Source organism: Rhea pennata, chromosome 1 (assembly GCF_028389875.1).
Source record: "Rhea pennata isolate bPtePen1 chromosome 1, bPtePen1.pri, whole genome shotgun sequence".
In the NCBI taxonomy this organism is placed as follows: Eukaryota; Metazoa; Chordata; class Aves; order Rheiformes; family Rheidae; genus Rhea; species Rhea pennata.
The window spans coordinates 25,405,262-25,426,514 of NC_084663.1; the positions used below are offsets into that span (position 1 = coordinate 25,405,262).

Here is a 21,253-nt window from a genome sequence, read left to right on the forward strand (position 1 = left end):
ACCGCTACAGGGCCGTTAACAATCCGATCTTGGTTCCATTTTAGCTAGGCTCCATTTCCGATGCAATGGTGCTGAATCTTGTGAAATGTCTGTGAAATCTTGCCCCCCCCCCCAAAAAAAAAAAAATAAAAAAGAGGTTTGGTAAGATATTTGGCCACTCTGGGCCAAAATACCAGAGGAGGAGGAGGTTTTCATAAACATTCTCTCTATATTTATTTCAAATATATTTTCATATATATATTAAGAGTGTTTAAGCCACTTGCTCAAAGTCTCCCCTTTCCCCTAAAGGAAAAAAAAAATCCCAGAACAACAGCTACAACTTGGGGTTTGACCGTGACTTCAGGTCGCGTTGCGGGGGCAGCGATGCTCCTGTGGTTGAGACTCTGCCAGCCAAGGCCACGCAGGTGGGCTCAGCTCAGCACAACGAAACCCCAGCTCTCTCCCGACGGCACTTGGAAGCGCTCCAAGCGGCGATGCCCGTTTCGGCCTGCAGGTGCGTTTTCACAGCAGGCCGCCACCTCCTGCCCCTGCCCCTGCCCCTGCCCCAGCGCGGGCCCGCCCAGCCCCGCGGGCCCGGCCCGGCCCGGCCCGGCCCGCTCCGGCCCCCGCTGCCCGGGCCTGCACGCCCAGCCCAGCCCAGCCCCGCGGCCGCCGGCGGAGCGCGGCGTTGCGGCGGCGCCTCTAGGACCCGCCGGGCGGCCGGCGCGGGCCGCGGCGCATGCGCGGCGGCGCCCGCGCCGCTGGCCGCTGCCTGGCTGCGCGGAGCCCTGCGGGCTGGGCGAGGAGGCGGCGGGGCGGCCGCGGGTCTTTCCCGGCCCTGCCCGCCGCGGGCAGCGCCTGCACCGCCGCAGACGAGCGGCTCGGCTCCGCGCGGCACCTCCCGGCCCCGATGAGGCCCCGCCGGAGCAAGTGAGTGACGGGGGCGCCGGGCGGTACGTGGCCGCTGCCCCCCGCCCTCCTCCCGCCCTGGCGGGGCAGCGCGTCCCCCCGGGGAGGGGGCTGGACGCCCCGGCCGCGCCTCCTGCCGCTGCGCCGCCGGTGTCGGCGCCGGTGCCGGCCGGCCGCCCCCGCCGCGCTCAGCCCCCTCGCCTCGTGGAGAGGCGGTGCGAGCCGTGGGGCGGCTCGCAGTGACTTTGTACGTGCGTGCGAGTGTGCTCGCGTGCTTTGCGAGGGCGGAGAGGAGCGGCGCCGCGGCGGTGAGCGGCGACCCGGTGTGAGCGCGGGGCCGCCCCGTCCGCCGCCGCCGCCGGGCTCGCCCCGGCCGCCGCGCTCCGCCCGCGCGGCCCCGCCGCAGCCCGACGGGCTCCGCCGGAGCCGGCCGCGGCGCCCGGGGCCGCGCGGGCTGTGCCCCCACCTGCGCGGCGGCCAGGGGACGGCCGCGCCTCGCCGCTCGCCTTTCCCTGCAGGGCGCTGGCGGCCTGGCCTCGGGAGGGAGGATGTGGTGAGAGGATGGGGCTGTCTGCGGCCGGGGCTCGCCATGGCCAGGGAGGACTCGGTGAAGTGCCTGCGCTGCCTGCTCTACGCCCTCAACCTCCTCTTCTGGGTGAGTCCAGCGAAGCGGGTCCCCCCCGCCCGAGCAGGTGGCAACCTGCCGGCTCGGGTTACGGCCCCTGCCGCTAGGTAACGCGCCGAAGGGTGCAGCTGAGCGTTAGCTGGGTGACGGCACTGCATTCTGCACTTGCTGAAGGAGGAAAAGTTGCCCACTGCTGTGCCTTTGATGTACGCCACGTGCCAGACGGTTCTCGTCATGGAATGAGGATCATTTAAAAAAAAAAAAAAAACTTTGGAAAATAGTTGCAAGTATAATTAGATTTGATATTAACTAAGTGTTACAAATATGCCTTTGAACTTGTGCAGCTATAATGCACACAAGTGTGTAGGGAGGGAAATTTTCCAGGGCGTTGTGGCTTCTTCACTCAATGCATTTCAAAGCGTCACATAACCTGAACTGAACTCTGAGCTCTCGCAGGTATCTGAGCGTTGGTTACTCCTTAAAGGCTTTACCCAAAGTCTTTCTAGTGTGTTTAGTGACTACATCCTAACTGGTTCCGATGAGGCCTGTAATTTCTTTTTGTTTCAGCATTTAAGTCAAAGCTGTATTTATAGCAGCAGAGTTTCAGGCTCTCTAGTAGAAGTGGGTGTGATCACCACTGGCTCCTAAACTTTCACTGCTCCAGACACATGGAGATTCCTCAGCTTTCAGTCACTTGCACCAAATGAAATGTGCTTCACCCATATAATTGAGGTTTATGTTGGACAAGTATAGGAGAATGAATGAGTAACGGGCATGCCATGCCATACCCTTTCACAGCTGCTGACCTGTTAGGTGCTGTAGACCTGCTGGGCATGTTGTGTGGAGCGCACATGGTCTGGACCAAGAATAATTTATAATGGGATTAAGTTGAAATCGTATGAATACGGTGAATGAATGAATATCACATGAAGGTGGAGATCTCCCCCTCCCTCTTTTTTTTTTTTTTTTTTTTTTTTTTTTTTGAATGAGAGAGGAAAACTGTTAAACAGCCCTTGGTACAAAACAGTACTTTTTGTATAATGTAAAGTGATCTCAGATCTGGGAGAGATTCTGCTGAATGTATGTAACTTTATATGTTGTGTTTAGCAGAGATGTAAAATATCTCAAGAGGTATTTTATTTCTGCAGTGTTTTGTTAGCTGTTTGGTAAGGAATAAAGTCCCGTGACAGCTGATGAGAAAAATCTTCTGTTATTTAGAAGGATGTGGAATTATTTATCACATCATATGCAGATTTCACTGGATATTTTACAAAATCCAAGGGCCCGTATTTTTCTTTTGATTAAGATTGAAGTTTACCAGGATTCATCTGATCTGGGCCCAGCTTCTGACTTTTGCTCATGTGCTATTGTAATACAGTGAATAGATGTCCACGTGGGTGAAAACACCCTGTCCTGCCACTCTTGTTCTCCACATTCCTCTGGATTTCCCCTGATTTCTGCCATGAGCCATTCTCATCTGTCCCCACTGACATCTTAACTCACCACCGCCTTTGTTCCCTCAAACTTGCCCGCTCGTCTCCTCCGTTTCCCTCCCTGCCTGATGCTTTCTGTGTTCCATCAAATTTATTATTCGGTGGCAGCTTTCCATAGCTGCTGCAGCTATTTAAGTGGTACCCAAGTTAAACATAGCAAGGTTATACCCCCTCGAGTGACACTGTGTCACTTGATCTATTGTGTGGTGATGAGGGCCTTGACTCTTGAACAGAGTGCTCTGTTTGTCAGTCCTGAACTTCTCTGCTTTTGTAGGAAATTCTGCTCTTATCTTTGGAAGGGACTAGTGGGTTGTATCCCAGTTCCTCTCTAGGGAGACAAAGACTGGATGTGGATCATAAATTTAAGGAGGTTAAGGCTGGATAAGGGAAGAGGCAGTAAGCAGGGAGCAGACGTAAAGAAGAAAACGTGTCAGAAACACAAGTGGAGCTAGGAGAGGCATGTGTTGTTTCACTCAGATGATTTAAATGTTTGCTGCCTTTACTAGAATTTTAAGTTCCTTTCCATGTCAGATTCTTCTTTCTGACTTTTCATTATTCAGCTTGTATTTCTGTTGCAGATCTAAAACGTGTAGCTGTAGAGAACTGTGAGCTTGGTAATAAAACAACAGTAGGCAGTTTATATATCCATAATGCGGTGATGCGGTTGCTTTGTCCATTTTAATTCATGTTTTCAAGATTTTATTTAAAGCATTAATGTCTAGAAATTATTATTTATTCTTCAGAATTTTTTGATCTTTAAATAATGATGTCCTGTAACTCACTTAACTAGGAAGTGTAACCTTTCTTAGTCGTATGTATAGGAAAGGGAATATTTTGAATTTATCATGGTATAAAAACAAGTCCTAGGGAAGAAGACGATACTTCTCACTCTCATCTTCAAAGCAAGTATAATTAAAAAAAATATGTAATTAAATAATAAGTGCTGCCAGTGTCAGCAGATGAGTTATACCAGGGATGTTGCAGAAAATAATGCTGTCTTCCACACTATAAATAATTAAAGGAGGTGGAACTAAAACAGAAAAACTGGCCAATCCATTTGGAGTTGATAATTTTAAAAAGCAGACGAGTGCAACTATTCAGTAGCTTGAAAAAAAAAAGGATCGTGTCTGTTGAACTGTTTGGTAAGAAGCAGGATGAATGGTGGGTGGGCAGCTAAGTGTATTAAAATTTAATCAGATTTCTTTGGAGGAGTGTGTGTGTAATACCTTAATCCATTTCTTATCTGGTCCTGTTCGGATGTGTATTTCACAACTAAAGACAAACCTGGTACTAGTTGCTTATTGTAAATGTATCATTTTATGAAATCTCCCATGTCTCATTCTCTCTCAGGGTTTGAACCTTCTCCTGTTGGGATCAGTGGGGGTTTCACCATTGACTTTTCTGAATATAAGATTATTACCTCACTAGCCAGAATGTTCTTATGAAATATTCCCCCGATAACAGGTGGTTGCCCACTGGTGTGGGGATACAGGAAACTGCATTTTACCCTTGCATTTGCTCTTCCTCCCATTTGGAAAGCTTTAGCTTCCCTTTTGCTTATGTTAGCACTTACTTTGATAAATACCAGCTCAGATTATGGACTGGATGGCAGGAAGTTTAGATTAGATCAGCCACTTGAAAATGTGCAGCCACATTCCTCATGAGCTGTGAATATGGTAGGTTCTGCCTTAGCAGATAAAACACGACAGCAGCATACCTAAAATACATTAGAGCAATGTCTGTATGATTCTAGTGTGGATACAAACCTCACAATTTAGAATGTGTACATTTAATTCTCTTAAAGCTTATTCTTGCAGGGTTTTCTCCTTTCTCCTGCTTCCTTTCATTCAAAAGGATCTTGCCTCCTGACATTCAGATCTGTTGATAATGTGGCTGACTGCTATGTCAGTTATCAGCGCTTGACTGAAAACATTGAAGATACGTGAACATCTTTTTTGGCTAGTTTTGCTATGCTTTTTGAGGTTTCTGGCCTGAAGGCTGTTTACATGTAATCTATAAGCAATCAACTTAAAAAAAAATATGTTGGCTTTTTTAAATCATGACTGGAGAATCCTCGCCAGACTAGGAGGACATTCTCTGCGTATGTCATTGTAGTGTTGTCCGCTGGTAGCTCTGATCCATCTAATTGCATATTGCACAGAGGATTGTTTTCTCCTTTAAACTGAAAAAAAAAAAACAGCCTCAAGTCTGCTGAACTCTTTACTTTTGAAGCCCTGACAAAAACTCTGAGAAAATCTATAACCACTGTATGTGGTACAGGCTGATTATCTAGTTTCAAAGGGGGCATATTTAACAGTTTCAAGTGTGTCATATATGCAACTGTTCCAGCATGTGTATAATGAGATTCCAGCATTTTTCATTACCTACCTGATGAGGGCAGACTAGTGCACATGAAGCTCCTTAAGAAGGTGTTAAAATAAACTGGCTAATCTGACCATCAGTCTGGCTGAAAAACTTCAGATGCAGATGGTTGCCATAACATGCTGATGTCTTCATATTTTGGCTGCTGTCTGTGACAAAGAAAGCACAGAAGTTTATCACTCACTATGCTGTGATCCTTGTAGCTTCTCCAGAATATTACTCATAAGTGTACAATTGCAGGCTTTGTCTTTGGAAAGACGGAAACTGTTTTTACTGGGCTTAGCTAATGAGCTGTGTTGTGGAATGGTAGGAGTGCGTGTGCGAGAGAGAGAGAGAAATGGTGTTTGTTATGCTAAAAAGCGTTTCTGGCCTGAAGGCTGCTTACACGTAATCCATAAGCAATCAACTGAAAAAGTATGTGTTTTAGTGGTTCATCCTGTTTTGATAATGGACTAATAAATTTTACTTCTTCAGAAAGTGTCTGGGGCAACCTTAATAGAGGTTTTGTGAATGCATTGATACTTCTGGTACTGCAACCTGCAGAAGATCTTGAAAGACAATTTCTTTTCAAATGAGAATGAAACTGTTGTCAGTGCTCCAATTCTTGTAGGTTAAGGAAACGAATATGGTATAGACCTGATGTTGGCCTTCTGGAAGCTGTTTCCTTGTATTTATTGAACTGGAAAATGTCTTATTGAAAGCAGTGGGAGTTGCAGTTTCAGAAACTGCTCTGTCTTTTGGGTCCATACGAGTTTTTGACAGTGCACTAGACAAGGAATATCATTCAGACATAAGCCTGCATGCAGAGATGAGCATTATGTCTTAACCTAATTTAAGAGAGAGAGAGACTCAACTTTTTTTCTGCAGTTGTCTCATTTTCTGTAAAACAGCCATTTGCAGCATACTGCATTCTGAAAAGTCTAAGAAAAAGGACGTTCTGAAAACACACGATTTAATATTTTTCTTGTCAAGACTGAGTACTTCAGCAGATCTTCTCAGTGGTACCTGAGACAAGACAAGCTCCTACTACTTCCTGATTTTCTGTTCTTAATGGTAATACTGTTCTCTACTACCTCTAGATAGCATGTGTGTCTGTACTTGGAGAAGATTGATTTTGATAGCTCTATAAACATATTTTATGCAATTTGAAACTACCAGATCTTTCCTTATGATGGGGCTCTTCCTTATCAGCAGGACCCTAACACTGTTCAAACTCAGTAACAGTCGTGGAGTTAATGTGAGCATCCTCATTCATTTCAAAAACCGTACAACTTGTCCTTATATAATTTTCCCTCACCACATTTTGCAGTGTTGCAAATCGATCTTTATTGCAGTCCCTTCCTATTTATATGTTCTTCGCAGCAGTATATACCAGGGAGTCCTTAACTTTGTGTTACAGAAAGAGTCCAGCCACAGAACACAGCCAACCTGTTATAAGGGCTCAGGTATAACACAAGAGCTTATCAAGGGACAGTAGCCCTTAGAAGTGTTCTGGAACATGAACTAGAAAATAATGCTGAGTGTGACAAAAATTTGATGTCCTGACTGCTTGCAATAGTAGGAAGTTAAGCAAAGGAATAGCTTTGTGAGACACAGGCCTGTTTTACTTTTCTTGGCAGCTTGTCCACACGTTACTGTGAAAAATCATAGTCAAAATAGCGAGGTAGTGATACAAAGAAAAGCTGAACAATTATTTTGTCAATTCTTTTTAAAAAAGTAAAATATAATTAACATACCAAAAAAAGCCTATGTAGCTTTTTGTCATCAGAAAACTGAGTCAGCTTATTTTGTTGCTGGTGAGCATGTAATGTGGAAAGGAGGAACAGCTACTCCTGTACATCCCTTGTAATTGAGGATGACTGTACCATAATGGATTGGGCAAATCAAGACTGTAAGTTGCAGATGACTGTACCATATGTGTTAAGCATCTCCTAACAGATGATTTGCAGTGTTACTGGATGTTCAAGCCAAGCCAGGAATGTTGCCTCATCCTTCACCTTGTGATGTTTTTTTTTGTGCCTAGAGGTATGTTGTTCCTGTTGAGCGTTGCATAAGCTTTCCTTCACATTAGATTTTAGGATGTAGCAGCACCATCTAATTTGGATTATGTGATCACAGCTAGTAAATGCTCCTGACAGATAGGAGAAATTGTTTTGCATACATCTTAAATTTGTGTTTGCTGAAAAAATATTAGTTAAAATGAAAGACAGGAAGCTTTCAGTTAGGTTTTTCCCATTGTTATGAGCCATTCTGCACACTTTTAAGTCTTCTAGTTTTGAATATATGTTTCATATGTGAAAATAGAGTAAGGGAATATTAGAATTGCACAAGGAAGCACTAAGGATGATTGGAAGCAGCAGATCTCCCTCTTTTTCCAAGCTTAAATATATGCATTGTATCTTGTAATCTTTCTGCTTCATTGTCCATATTTATTGTGTCCTGGCAATCGGTCAGTCCTTTTTTACTTGGAAGCAAATTTTGAGTAGAGATTGTATTCCTACTGCTTTCCAAATGTCGCCTACATCAATGAGATTTGAGGATATCTGGGATTAATAGAGTTAGGGCCAAATTTTAAAAGAATGTAAATGAGTAGTAATGGCAATTGAACATTGAAATGAACATTTCCTGGTTGGGTACTTGTAGCAGTGTAAACATGGAGCTTATCCTAGCCTAATACACTCTACGTTTAGTAGAGTGTACTACACTTACATATCTATACTTACTACAGTGTAGAGATATGAGTAATTAAAATGTGCTTTTCTTAGTACTCTTGTATAAAGAAAATATCTACAAGCTATACAAGAAGGAAACTCCAGCTTTTGTGGGAATACAGTGTCATTTAATGGAATGCTTTCAGCAGAGCAAGCTATAGGAGGAGTTTTAAAGAACTAGCAGTGCTTTTAATACTGACCTTGAGAAAACTTTTCCTTTTTGATTTCTGTAGGCTGCATTATTTATGCAACATCATTACACTATGGCAGCACACAAAAGCCTAACTCAGATTCAAAATTCTCTTTGGAAGGAGCTGTACAGATTATAAATCAGAGGAGGACCAAGTGCTAGCTTTGGGAACTTTGAAATCTAGAAAAGCAACTGAACAGGTTTCTTTTTTACATCCCTTTGTTTTCCCTTCGATAAGATGTTAGTCTCTGTGAGGAAGATCTGTAAAGAATATATTTGAGGTGGAGGAGAGTAAAGGAGGCTGCTAGGGAAGAGAAGAGACTGATCTTGATGGTCCTGTTGGGTTTATGAAGGTCTATTGTTTGAATAGGGAAGGTGCAGACAAGCAATACATTACCAGGCCATGAGTTAACACAGTAAAGCAGAGTTCAGCCATAGCTTGATTTTGCATCTACCTCTACAGGACCTTTCATCCCACATATCTTCATGGGTGATATGGGTCACTCCTGATGGTATACCAAGAGTGAACTAGTAGAGTAGTCTCTGCAAACCAGCCCTGAAAGGAAGAGAGGCTCAGTGTGATGCTGGTTAGGATTAAAACAAACAAACAAACAAGCAAAACACAAAAAACAACCACAACAAAAAACTTAATTTACAAGTGATAATAACATACTCCTTAATTAGCATTCAGAAGTTAGTGAAACCACATGCATTTAGGGGAAAATTCTCACAATTAGCAGTGTAGAACTCATTGTATCCACTTGAAAGACAAAGGCACAAATTAGTACTGAGTAGGTTTGAGCCAGTAGCTCAAAGGAAAGAACATATTTCAAACCAGGTGCTTATACTAATAATCTATGACCTCCAGCAGAACTAGAAATATCCATCTCTACTGTAGGTATTTTTTTTCTTTCAATCAATATTTCTTTATGTAGAAAATGTTTCCCTAGTTTTCCACTAACCATAGACACTGTTTCTGTACCTTGAAAATTTTGCATAGGGAAAATACTAGATGGATCGTAGGAATAATACTAAGCTTTAAATAATTTTTGGCTGTTTTACAAAATACAGGGTGCAGCCAATTTCTTGTGGTTTTTATAAGGATGTATGACTTAATTAAATTTTGGTGATCTTCATGTGTTTATGGGTTCTCGCAAGTGAAACAGGGAAATTGAATGAGGTACCTTTGACAAATTGGTATATAGGCCTTATCAATCACAGAAAATCTGTACTGTTCTCTTACATCAGACTTCCAGTTCTGTATGTTGGATTTAATAGTCATTTACCTGCTATCTGTGGATCCAAGAGAGTTTGACTACCATTTCTGAACAAAAGTAAGCACTTCATTAAAATGTAGTTAAGAGTATCTTGTGTATTTATGAAAGCATATCTTATTGATTTCTATCATTTGAGTTCTCTTCGTTGCTACAAATTACCCACGAACAGCAGCACATCCCTTTGCTGTTCCAAAGATACTGTTCCTTTACAATGAGAAGGTTACTTTCTCATTTTGAGGAAAAGTGGCATGAAGCGTGACCTGAGAAGATACATGAAGTACAATGAGTCAAAGTGAGGATGAGTACAGACATAGGTACAGTTTCTCTGCCCTCTTTTCTTTTTAATGTGCTTTTATGCTACCCAGAACAGATATTAATACCTTCGTCTGACACTCAGAATAACCTGCTGTTAGACTAACTGTACTTAAAACCTGTTTACTTGTTTGAGTTCTCGTTTCACAGTCCTTTTTATGGAGCTGTAGGATGCTTGTATGGTCGATAATTGGAGAATTTGCTTTCTTCCCAGGAGAAGCAAGAGAATGATGCATTAGTCAGTGGTCCGGCAGTTGTCTTACTTGCCTTAGTTGCCAAAATATGCAAGTTCCAGCCTATGCCACAGATCAGGTTGTTAACTCAGTTGCAGCTGTGCAAGCAAACCTGGATTCAAAGTGCAAATAAGTACATGCCTGGGCTGTTTGTAAGTGGGAGGAGACTACGGCATGACCTTGTACAGGAACATTCTAAAAGGACGTATTGGCATGTCCTCAGAATAAAAGATGCATTAATGGGGTATAGGGGAATTTCTTTCTTTCTTTCCTTCTTTCTTTCTTTCTTTTTTTTTCTTTTTCTTTTTTTTTTTTTTTTTTTTTTGTAGTCTATTCTCCTTTCTATGAACATTTGTGTGCTTTTACCAGGCAGTGCAGAAAAGCAAGATCTCTTCCCTGTCCTTATGCCCCTTTCTTGCAAAAAAATGTAGTTGTCTGTGTTTGTCCAGTGAACTGAGTCATCTGTGTTTGTTCAGGGATCTGAGTATTGAATTTAATTGTGAAAACATTGCAACATGTTCTGTTCATGACCTTGTAGTGATTTATTTATTTAATTTTATTTTTGATAAGTCACAGATCAAGTAACCCAAATCAATTTTAGAAGGAAACATTTCTCAAGGACTATTTCTGTAGTAAAATTAAAGGGTACATTGACAGCTTCTCTCATGATGAGTTTTACTATATCTTGAAAGTAATTTTATTGGAATTGTAGGCCTTTTTCTGAAAAGTAAGTTGCTGTTGGGTGCTGCTATTCAGCATTTTGTAGGGGTATCAAAATGTGGACTGAGGTTGTTTACCCCATTTATTTTGATAAAAAGAAATGCATATGATTTTTAATATGGGACATATTTTTGATCCTTTCTCAGGTTTAATGATTTGAGCAAAATGAAGGTGTTAGAATGTTTAAATAAAGAAAGGTGATGAGAATGACAACAGGTATGCAGTTACCTAGAGCAGTTAGTCCTGCTTCCTTGAATTTAGAAATTCATGGTCATTTATTAATTGAAAATACAGATTTATTTTGCAGTTTAGGTATGGCCTCAAAGACACTGAGTAGGAGAGTAACAACAAGGGCTTAAAATGTATGCTTAATGAATAAAAAAGTGGATATTTTCATTTTACTGCATGATTTAAACTGTGCTTAGAAATGGCCACTCCTAATATTTTGAGTACATCATTGGATATAACATTTATAACATGTTTTGAAATTAAAGCCTTCTGAGACTATAAATCAATGGAGAAAGTTGCATATGTTAATATGTGATACACATGCTGGTTTTTGGAGAGCTTGTATAAAAATATAAATTATAACCTTTGTTTAATCAGGGTGAAAATATAATTAAGATAGAATATGAGAGCAGGCAATTTTATAAACTCTTCAGTTTCATGTTGATGGTTATATACCATATTGTGACGGTTTAGAATGAAACACATAGTGACTTGTGCAGCCATCTGTAACAAAAATGTTTTACTGCCTACTGTCATACTATGTTTACAGCATAGCAGACTGAGTGTCATGAGAGAGGTTTGGATGCAGACTTTTTAGTGAGCTGATGTAACTGTTAATGTGGTGAAAATCACTTTGGTATTTTTTCATAAACTTGTGCCTTTTCTAGCTAAATTCAAGCGTATTGTTTGATACAGCTTTCGAACTGATCAATATCTTACATGCAAGTTAGTCATGAAACAATGGCTGAAGTAGTGTCTGCCAATTTTTAAGGCTTCCTTTTGCCCTTCCTCCAAGCAAACCACAAAAACTGTAATCAGGACCTTGCCTGTTCCCATGAGTCCTTGAAAATCAATTTGCAATGAATTGCAGAGATGTAGGTGCTCTTTGCTGGTAAGGCTGGGATGCACACCAAGGTCTTCTGGAAGATTGTTATTATTGCCTTCTGAGCCATGGACTGGATGGATTGTATTGCTGTCAGTGTAGTTCCAGTGATAAGCTGAAGTTTTGCCTTTGGCTTTGGTGTTGTAAAATGACAAACACTTTGAGTTCCTTGATTTCAGCTCCTGCTTGAGGAGACTTAGTGTTTCTACAGGGCAGGACATATGCTGCTCAACAGCATTTCGACTCAGAAGTAGGAGACTGTGAAATTTGTGTGTGCTTATGTCTTGTTTTTGTTGTGATTCCCTTGTGGCTAAGAAGTGGGGGAGCAGACAAGACAAGTTTGATGGATAAGACCTAATGCTTAATAACAGTCTTTTGTCACTGAAATAAGTATAGGTCATTGCACAGGGCAGACTGGCGTTGGAAACATATCCTTCATCCCTTCATCCCTCATGGTTTTCTTGTCCAGAGGCTCACTTTTGCTGATCAGAGGGGAGTGTGTGACTTTTTTCACAGCACTACCTTTTCTGGCTAAAAGCTACAAAATTTGCTAGGTTATATGCAGTTTTCCTTTTTATAAGAGCTTCTTCAGTATTTGTATACTCTTTCTGAGCCAGGTCTTTGTGCTATCCCATCTGACATTGTTATTGACCTTCATGTTTGTAAATCCGGTGTGTTACAGGACTCTGGCTTTCAGGTTATTTAGAACAGTGATTTACTTTTAGAGTCTTCTTTTTCAAACTAAGGTGCAAAGATACCTCTCATAAAATTTTCCAGTTGTCAGAAGGTTGCACAGGAAATCCGTGTCTAACATCTGTGTAACAGCATGATAAAGGCATTGGACTTTTGTGCTTTTAGAGTAATACTGGGCTAGCTATTGTGTTGATACTGTACTTGCATTGTAAGCCTGGCAGAAATTACTTTCCTGTGTGTAGGAGATACTATGGCAAGATCATCCAGAGCACGTCCAGGATAGGTGAGCAGGTGAACTGTAGCCTGGTTATGATAATGGTTCCAGAATGATTTTTTTCTTTCATTTAATGCATGTCCCACAAGAAATGGTAATAATTGGTCATTAACTACTTAAACTGAAGGAAAACAGTTGTGGGGACATAGATGCCTAAAAGGATTTTGAGTAAGATATGAGACCTTTCATACAGAATTCTTATTCTTCATATAGAATGTTCTTATGAATTAAAATAGTTTTAGTGTTAGTTACATTATTGCTAAATATTATGATCATCCCATCACTCAGGAAATGAGAGGGAGGCTTTTAAGCATAAACAGGCAGGTTTCATTTGAGTAGAAATACATATTTAGGTAGAGAAAACCAGAAGCAACTTAGGAAGACAGAGCAGAAATAAAAATTCTCCTCCTTCCTGCTTTGCCTTTTCAAGCAGTTTCTTTCTTCTAGCCAACTGAATAGCTCTCAGTGGCAGGAAACTCTGCTCAGTTCTTTTGGTCTCTAGGAGGGTTTTCTGTCCCCTCTGCGTTTTGGCTTGCTGCTCCTTGATCTCACTGTGGTTTCTGAATAACCTGCAGGCTTTAGGCTCTTTGCAGTGACTCTCTCTTGCCTGCTGCATCTTACCTTCTCTGAAGGAGCAATATCTTACCTCCTTTCAAAATATCCAGTGCCTCTCGTTGTTCTGTGGGAATGTAATGCTATGTGCACAGTGCAGAAATAAAGCAAGTACAGTCTGTGAGTTTCTGATTGAGAGCTGGGGCTGGGCAGTCTACCAGTTTAACACAGAAGAAAGAATTTGTTTAGGAAGTGAAAATTTATTTATGATACTGCTATACTGCTACCTCAGCAGGCCCTTCTGACTTTCAGGAAAAGTTGACGAGGAGTGTTTTTTTGTTTTACTGGACTCAGTGTTCTTTCTGAGGACTGTCCTGTAAAGCACAGAAGCCAGATTTATCTCAACTTCAAATAATTTACTATAAATTAAATAGAGTGGAAATGCTAGCTAACACTTTCTCTGTGTATATAAACAGGACAGGTAGGGAGATGTGAAGAATTAAAAAGCTTCTTGACCATGGTGGTCTGTATGCTTGCAGTATTTTGTACCTCTTTTTGTGTTAGAAAAATGTTTTTTATTCCTTGCATAACATACGTCTTAAGCTTTATTCTGTGAAAGTACTCATCAGTTTGGCTAGGAGGGAATTAGTGTTTTTTTTTGTTGTTGTTGTTTTTTAAAAAAAACAAATAACCTTTTTCTGAAGCTTCCTGAATTACCAGTTAAATAGAACAGCAAATGCTCTTTACTCCTACTGTTTCACCAATGAAAACAGATCCCATGTCATGTGCCCTGACATTCATGTGTGTAGTAGTAGTGTAGCATGCAGTAACTTTTAGGAGTGTGCACGCGGCATACTGAACACCCAGACTTCTCACTGCCACTGCCCAGAACCAAGGCAGCATTCTGTATTTTATGCATGGATTTTGAAAAGAAGTAGCAGATTAGTCACTGAGACTTCTCATGAAATTTTAAAGGCAGAAATAGCCTGCTGAAAGCATGCTGTAGGAAAAGCCAAAGCGTTCCAAGATGCCAATAAGGACACAGAGGAATTTTTCTAATATGTTGGTTTTGAATCAGGTTTAACTAGTTCTTCATAAGAACTTTAGGGAAATATTGGAACATGTAGGAAGCTAACTAATACCATTGAACTAAGGAAGGGATAATGAAAATCTTCCCCAAAGGAGCTGCTACTACTCATCTAAGTTTTCTGGATCTTTAGATAGTAGAAACACTGTTCAGGAGGTACCTGCTTCCAGAACAAAGATGGAAGAAGCAAAATTTGGGTAAATTTTGGACTGACAACTCTGGCAGAGGAGACTCATGTTTCTCATTGATTTAAGAAGCTTAGTATAATGCAGAGGTTTCCTAGCATACTTTTATACAGTACATGAGAGGAATAGTATTAGGGAGAACCAGTATGCTTATGTCTCCCTCCCTGAACTAGTCAACTGGAAAAGCCGAAGAAAACAATAATTCTGAAATCCTGAGTTTACCAGGCTCAGCCCATGAACTACAGCTCAGAGTTAAGTGCCTGTGTGAGAACTGATATTCATGCCTTCTGTGTCTAAATTCTCCCTTTGGGTATAATAAACCAACTGTATTCTCTGAAATGGTTTGGGAAATAGATGGTGATATTTAGTAACCTTAACTTTGCTCCATTTTATAGAAAACTTTAATTGTTCTCTCCTTCTCTGTGAGGAGTTCAAACCTACATCTCTCACTTTCTGTGCTGGAGAGCAGCACTCTGTCCATTTGGCATATGCAGGAAGAAGTGCAGTATTCTTAGGACCAGCAGGAATGTATGCAGGGGGATGACAGCTTCGGTTGTGTGCTTCAGGAGGAAGGGAATACTGGCTGCTAGCTCTGTTCTCAGGCCTGTAATTGTACTACCCACATTGATAATTACCATGAATGCCTTGTCCTGTAGTAGCACCTCTGATTTCAGGACAGCACAAGAACCAGTGCTGCCAGCCTGTGGTAGAGGGGTTCCAACTATGCCATTCAGGTTTGGTTTCTCAAGAAAATTAGAGGCAAGAACCTCTACTTCAAGCTCCTAAGTGTGCTGAAGTATAAGATAGGCATTAGGTGACAGAAACTGAGCTCTATGAAGGTGGTGACAGTTCTAGGTAGGCTCATTCTCAGGGTTTTATTTGCTGTAGGAACAGTACTCATGAAAGTGTATTGGCTTTATGCATCTCAAGTGCCTGGGAGTTAGACAAATGTTAGCGATGGTACTATATGACTGAGCACCTAAATTTTGACATACGCAGAATTTGGACATCAAAACACTTTACTGAGCTAGACTTTTTAATCTAAGTCAAAAGAGAAGTGAGTTTTGTTGTCATTTTACAGTTCAGGAAACTGAGGCACAGAGTTCATGGTATGTTCAAGGCCACAAAGTCAGCCTTTATCGGAATAAGAGAGAATTTGATTCTCTGGAATTAACCACAGGATTTACCTCCTCTCCTATGTGTCAATGTATCGGTACTGTTGTATCCTTTATTTGGCTTCAGATTTTTCTTTATGGGTCATGTGCCTGTGGATGACTTCACTGTTTCATGCAAACTGGTGGATATGATCTGGGAGCTCTACTGGGGTGACTGATCTTAGTAGTGTAAATCCTCCATCTATTGCTTTGGTGCCACGTTGTGCAGTGGCAAGGATTGAGACAATACCAATATCACTCCACTGGGGGGAAGAAAAGATATTCTAGGCATTAATTACCCATATTGGAAGAGAAGATTATTGTCACTGGCTTCTCAAATACTTGGGCAACTAACCAACACTAAGCATATACAAGCACAGTTTTGGGGAAAAATACTCTTTTCAGATAAATGATTGTATGACAGATGTTACTGATGATTTATCCTATGTTTAAATGATGAATGATCTTGCAAATTTTTTAAAATACATGGTAAGTAACTTCATCTTTTCTTTTTAGTTGATGTCCGTCAGTGTGTTAGGTGTTTCTGCTTGGATGAGAGACTACTTGAATAATGTTCTCACTTTAACTGCAGAAACAAGGTAAGGCTTTCCTTAAACCTACTAATCTGTGTAGCTGAATGATTATGGTATATGTAGTTAATTCTGTGTAGCAGGCTTACTAATTAAGGTTTCTGGAGTTATGATACCTTCAGTTATGGAGTTATGATACTTCAGTTATTCTAATTATTATTTTGTTAAAAGGTATATTTTTTGCAGTTTTTGCAGTCTGTAGAAACAGCTGAAATTAGAGAGAGGGGAAAGCCATACTAATTTAATCTTGTTTTATTCCATTGCCTGACTGTCCTGAGAGGGATCAATTTTTGGCCATTTGCCAATATGTAATCCTATTATTACTCTATAGTTTTGAATACTTCATTCAGTCCAGAGATTTAAGAACGTTGTGAGTTTTATTGCTGCAGTGCTTTTAGGAGCTCTAGTCATGGAACAGAGCCTCATTGTGCTCCATACTGTATAACTGAAGGACAGGAAGATTGCCTTTGCCCCAAAGAGATTTCAGGCTATGCTTTGCCTTATGCTACCCAAAACCAGCATTTGACTTTAAACCCATGTAGAAGTGATTTCTGTGAAACTTATGCAGTATATCCACTGATCTACCAATTTTAATGACTACACTGCATTTTTTTTCTACTGTATAATTTGTCTGTGTGATCATAATTTTTTGATTCTGGTTTTGATTTGCTTCAGGGTAGAGGAGGCTGTCATTTTGACATATTTTCCTGTGGTCCATCCAGTCATGATTGCTGTTTGCTGTTTCCTTATCATAGTTGGGATGTTGGGCTACTGCGGGACAGTGAAAAGAAATCTGTTGCTTCTTGTCTGGGTATGTTTCGTAATCTCTAAAAACACCTAACTTCTGTGTTACTTAAACAATGAAAGAAAAATTCAATACACTGGCACTACATAAATACTGTGGGGTTTTTTAATCATTTTGTTGTTAACGATTGCAAAGTATACAGTGGGAAAGAATTTATCATCTAGAATGCATTATGTTATGACTGAAAGACAAGCAATGTCTCATCTGTGGAAAGTCTAGTTTGTTTAGTAGTTGACGAATTGCTAAAGCAAAAGACCTCAAACTCTTAAGTACTAATAATTATAGGAAGATGAGCTCTGAAATAAAACTTATGCTACTGTCCTGAGTCTTGGCTGTTAAATGGGTAGATAACCCAGACTTTGCTTTATCCATACTGTCAATTACAGGTGTAAAGTAACAACATTTGTAGCTGATAAACCTTCTGAATATATTCAGAATTAGTCTTTATGTTCTCTTACTTGAATCTGGAATTTTGCAGTTTCAATTTGTTGTAAGCAACTTTAAAATCAATTTCAAGTAGCCAGCTTTCTTCTTCAGTTGCAGGCTGCATAACTAAGCAAACAGCAGTTAAAAGGGCAATAGCTTCTCTTCCATTAGACTGTATGCACAGTTTAAATGTGTTGAGGCTTGGACTGTCCAGGGAGCCAAATGCCTTTAACATCATCTGGAATGCAGTGAGTTTGAGGACAGTAAAATGCTAGCAGAGATTTTGTAGATTTTATGTTTTAAAAAATATTTAAGCTTTTGGCAGAAAATTGAGGAGTACTGTGTACCCATATGCTTCTAAGAAATCTTGTCTGCTAGCCCTTAACAGAGTTGGGCTTCAGTCTTTTAATGTGGGTATTAGTGGGATTCCAAGCAGTGTTTAAGCCTGAGAGCGTGGGAGCAATGCATGTGAGAGAGGTTTATCAGATTTATGAATACCATAATTCCAGCAGGAGAAAGTGGACAGGTAAAATCCTTTAATTCCTGAGATTATCCAGGTGGAGCCTTTTACAGGAATAGTTGAGATCATGCTGTTTTTTCACCACAGTGTATGCTGGGCTCTCCCAGAGAGTCTATTGTTGCGGTTTACTGTGGATCTAAACTACATGAGATCCACAAGTTTTACACAAGATGACAATAAAAGTGAGAAGTTGTCTGAAACTTATGCAACTCCCCCCCCCCTTTTTTTTTATCTAATAGAAATTATTCTAATTGTTGCTAGAACAGTTAGAAAAATGTACCGAGGCTTTGTATTAAAATGGCTTTCTTGAGAAGGCTGGACTAAGCTTTATTTGAGACTTCCAGTTGAAGGTCTGTAGTTACAAGTGTTCTCTAATTGCAAGACAGCAAATGCTGTTTCTCCTTTTGAATATTTGTTAAGCATACAGTACAATATGAAGATTATAGTTTCAGAGTTATATAACTAATGTAGGCAATTAATAAAGGAAAAAATCTAATTTAAACATGAATATAGTAATACAAGTCATGCTTTTTTTGTTTCTGGGGCTTAAATTTGCAATATTACAGTTAGCGGGAGCAAGTTCTAAGATGTTACATAGATATGAGTATTTGCATGAAAATAACGGATTACTTCAATTTCATACTATGTAATTATTTATCTAATAATGTTATTTACATATTTTAAAAGAAAAGGACCTTGTAAATTAGTTTGTGTAAATAATGAAACTATTAAAAGATGTTAAAGATATTGTGAAGCCCTTAGTTTTTATTGTAAGGTTATAATCTTATTTTCATAGTGTTTTTGATTTTATGGTGGTGATAATTTTTAAAGTGAATTAAAAGGCAAAAGCAACTACATGATGTTGACCAATATTACATACTAACGGAAAACAAATATAAGTTATAGTTTTTAGTATAAACCTTTAAAAGAAATATCATAACTAACTGAAAAAGAATAAGAAAAGTTAAACATTGTTGGCCTTCAGTTTAAATAAACTGCTAGTGAAAAGAAGAAATCATTTATAGCTTTTAATGCATCTGCAAGTAAATTTATTTAATGTGTGTTGAAGCAGTCAAATTACCCTAAATCAAGACAAGTCATTTTTATAGTTTAGCTTGCAATATTTCATCTCGGGAGCCTGAGAATTTGCTCTTGCTAACCAAACTGATAAGCAAAACCTAAATGATATCTTTCTAAGTGTGTCACTGTCTTTGATTAATTGTTAAATGAGTACAATCCTGTTACACTGTAGAAATATACAGACGTAAGTCAATGCTTCATTCATCAGACTAATCAGAGAAGTGATAGTTCAACAGAATGAGCCTTTGTAAAACAATATAAACTAAAAGAAAAGAAAAGAACCTTCATGTAAAACATTAACAGCTTCCTCAATCATGATTTTACTTTTCCTGTTGAAATACAGGAACAGCTATAATGACTACATCCAAAGATATTTGGAACCAAATCTTGATGTTCCTGACAGCATACTAATTCAGTGTTGTTATTTGACTTAGATTTTCAGAAGATCTAATAAAACATAAGGACCATAAGATGTATATATCATAATGTCACATATTTTTAATACAACTGAATACATATATTAATCTGTTTTTGAAATTTCACCTTGCAGTTAAATGCTTAGAACTTTTCAGCTTCATATTGACCTAAATATGAATTGAATGTGCTTACTCTGTTTAATAGTGACAAAGTATAACCATGAGAAGACAATAATATATCACCTTCTATTGCTTATGTGTGGTCATTTGACCAACTGTGGAAGTTTCAAATTAGTTAAATGAAATCTGGTGCATCTGTACCGGCTCAATCTCCGACTGTGTGTAGTAATCTTGCTCTGTGTATGTGTGCATGTAATATATGTATTCAGTCTTCTGAAATGTATACTCTGGATTATTTGTAGAACTAGCATTTTTATAGTTGCAATATTGAATTCAAAATGCTTCAAGAATATGTACTCATGAGGGCTAGTGGTATAAAGAACCCGTATGTACTATGAGTATCTACAAGGGATTTGTGTGTGTGTGTGTGTGTGTGTGTATGCGTGTTGCAAATGACTAAAGTACTCATGTAGAAGTGACTATTTCAGGTGCAGATTTAAAAAAAAAATGGTGTGAAGCTATCTTGCTGGTGTTTTGTTGTTTTTTGTTTTTTTTTTTCCCTCAGTGTTGACTGCTTTAAGTATTAGGATGAATCCTCTGAGATAGGTAGGTTTGATTGTTATCTATATGATAAATGACTTTTTTTTCCCCTCCCATCATAATAATTAACATCCAGAATTTCTACAGCTTGCTGTACTGATCCTCTAGAGCGAAACATGATGAATTAAAAATACAATTTTTCGTAGTATGACTCTTTAATGTAAAAAATGTGGTATTAAGTATTTTTGATTTAGAAGTATAAAATACAACTTGTCTAATTCTTACTTCTTGAGGTTTAAATGTAGCATTTAGTTGTAGAATTAGTAATTTTGTGAAGAGGGTGCCTGAGAGTTGTTACATGTTGCAGGTTGAGCATGAGAATTTCACAGTTGGCTGCTGCCTTATGTTCTTCTACAGCTAAGGCCGTATCTCATGTCTTTTCGTAGTGCAGCAATATGGTCTCTTTCCAACCGCATGACTCTGCATGCCAGACATGGGCTCTCAAGACCTTACTAGAAAGCACATTCTCCACTTGCAAGCCTGTGCTGCCACCAGTGACATATGTCCCATTTCAGAGGAGAATACCTGAGAGGTTTCTTAAATAGAATATCTGCAGAGAGCATGATTCCTGAAGAATTCAGCATGCCTTTAGCTGGATATGACTTACATGAGAATTCCAGCCATGCACTTATTGTATAATGTGAGATAACGTACAGTGAAAAGTTGTTGATTAAAGATTTAGAGCTGAATTGAACTGTATTAGACCAGATTAAGAAAAAAAAAAAAGGCAAAAAAATCACACTGGGATCTTAGGTCTCATTTTGTCAGTGTTTTGTTTATTAAAATAAGTTGTGAGATCCCCTTTGGTA

General features: G+C 39.7%; 1 protein-coding gene across 4 annotated transcripts in view; it reads left to right on the forward strand.

Annotated features, from left to right (window-relative positions):
• Positions 1 to 776: 776 nt before the first annotated feature.
• The window catches only part of TSPAN12 (tetraspanin 12), a 51,127-nt gene continuing 30,650 nt past the window's right edge, over positions 777 to 21,253 (forward strand). For 3 of the 4 annotated variants that reach the window (XM_062566799.1, XM_062566809.1, XM_062566818.1), the window contains exons 1-4: positions 777 to 909; positions 1,407 to 1,543; positions 16,404 to 16,486; positions 17,153 to 17,288. In XM_062566799.1, the coding sequence (XP_062422783.1) occupies positions 1,478 to 1,543; positions 16,404 to 16,486; positions 17,153 to 17,288 (285 nt within the window). In that variant the 5' untranslated portion in view covers positions 777 to 909; positions 1,407 to 1,477. Of the gene's footprint in view, positions 910 to 1,406; positions 1,544 to 16,403; positions 16,487 to 17,152; positions 17,289 to 21,253 lie in introns of those variants that run through there. The other variant, XM_062566829.1, reaches the window with a different exon arrangement.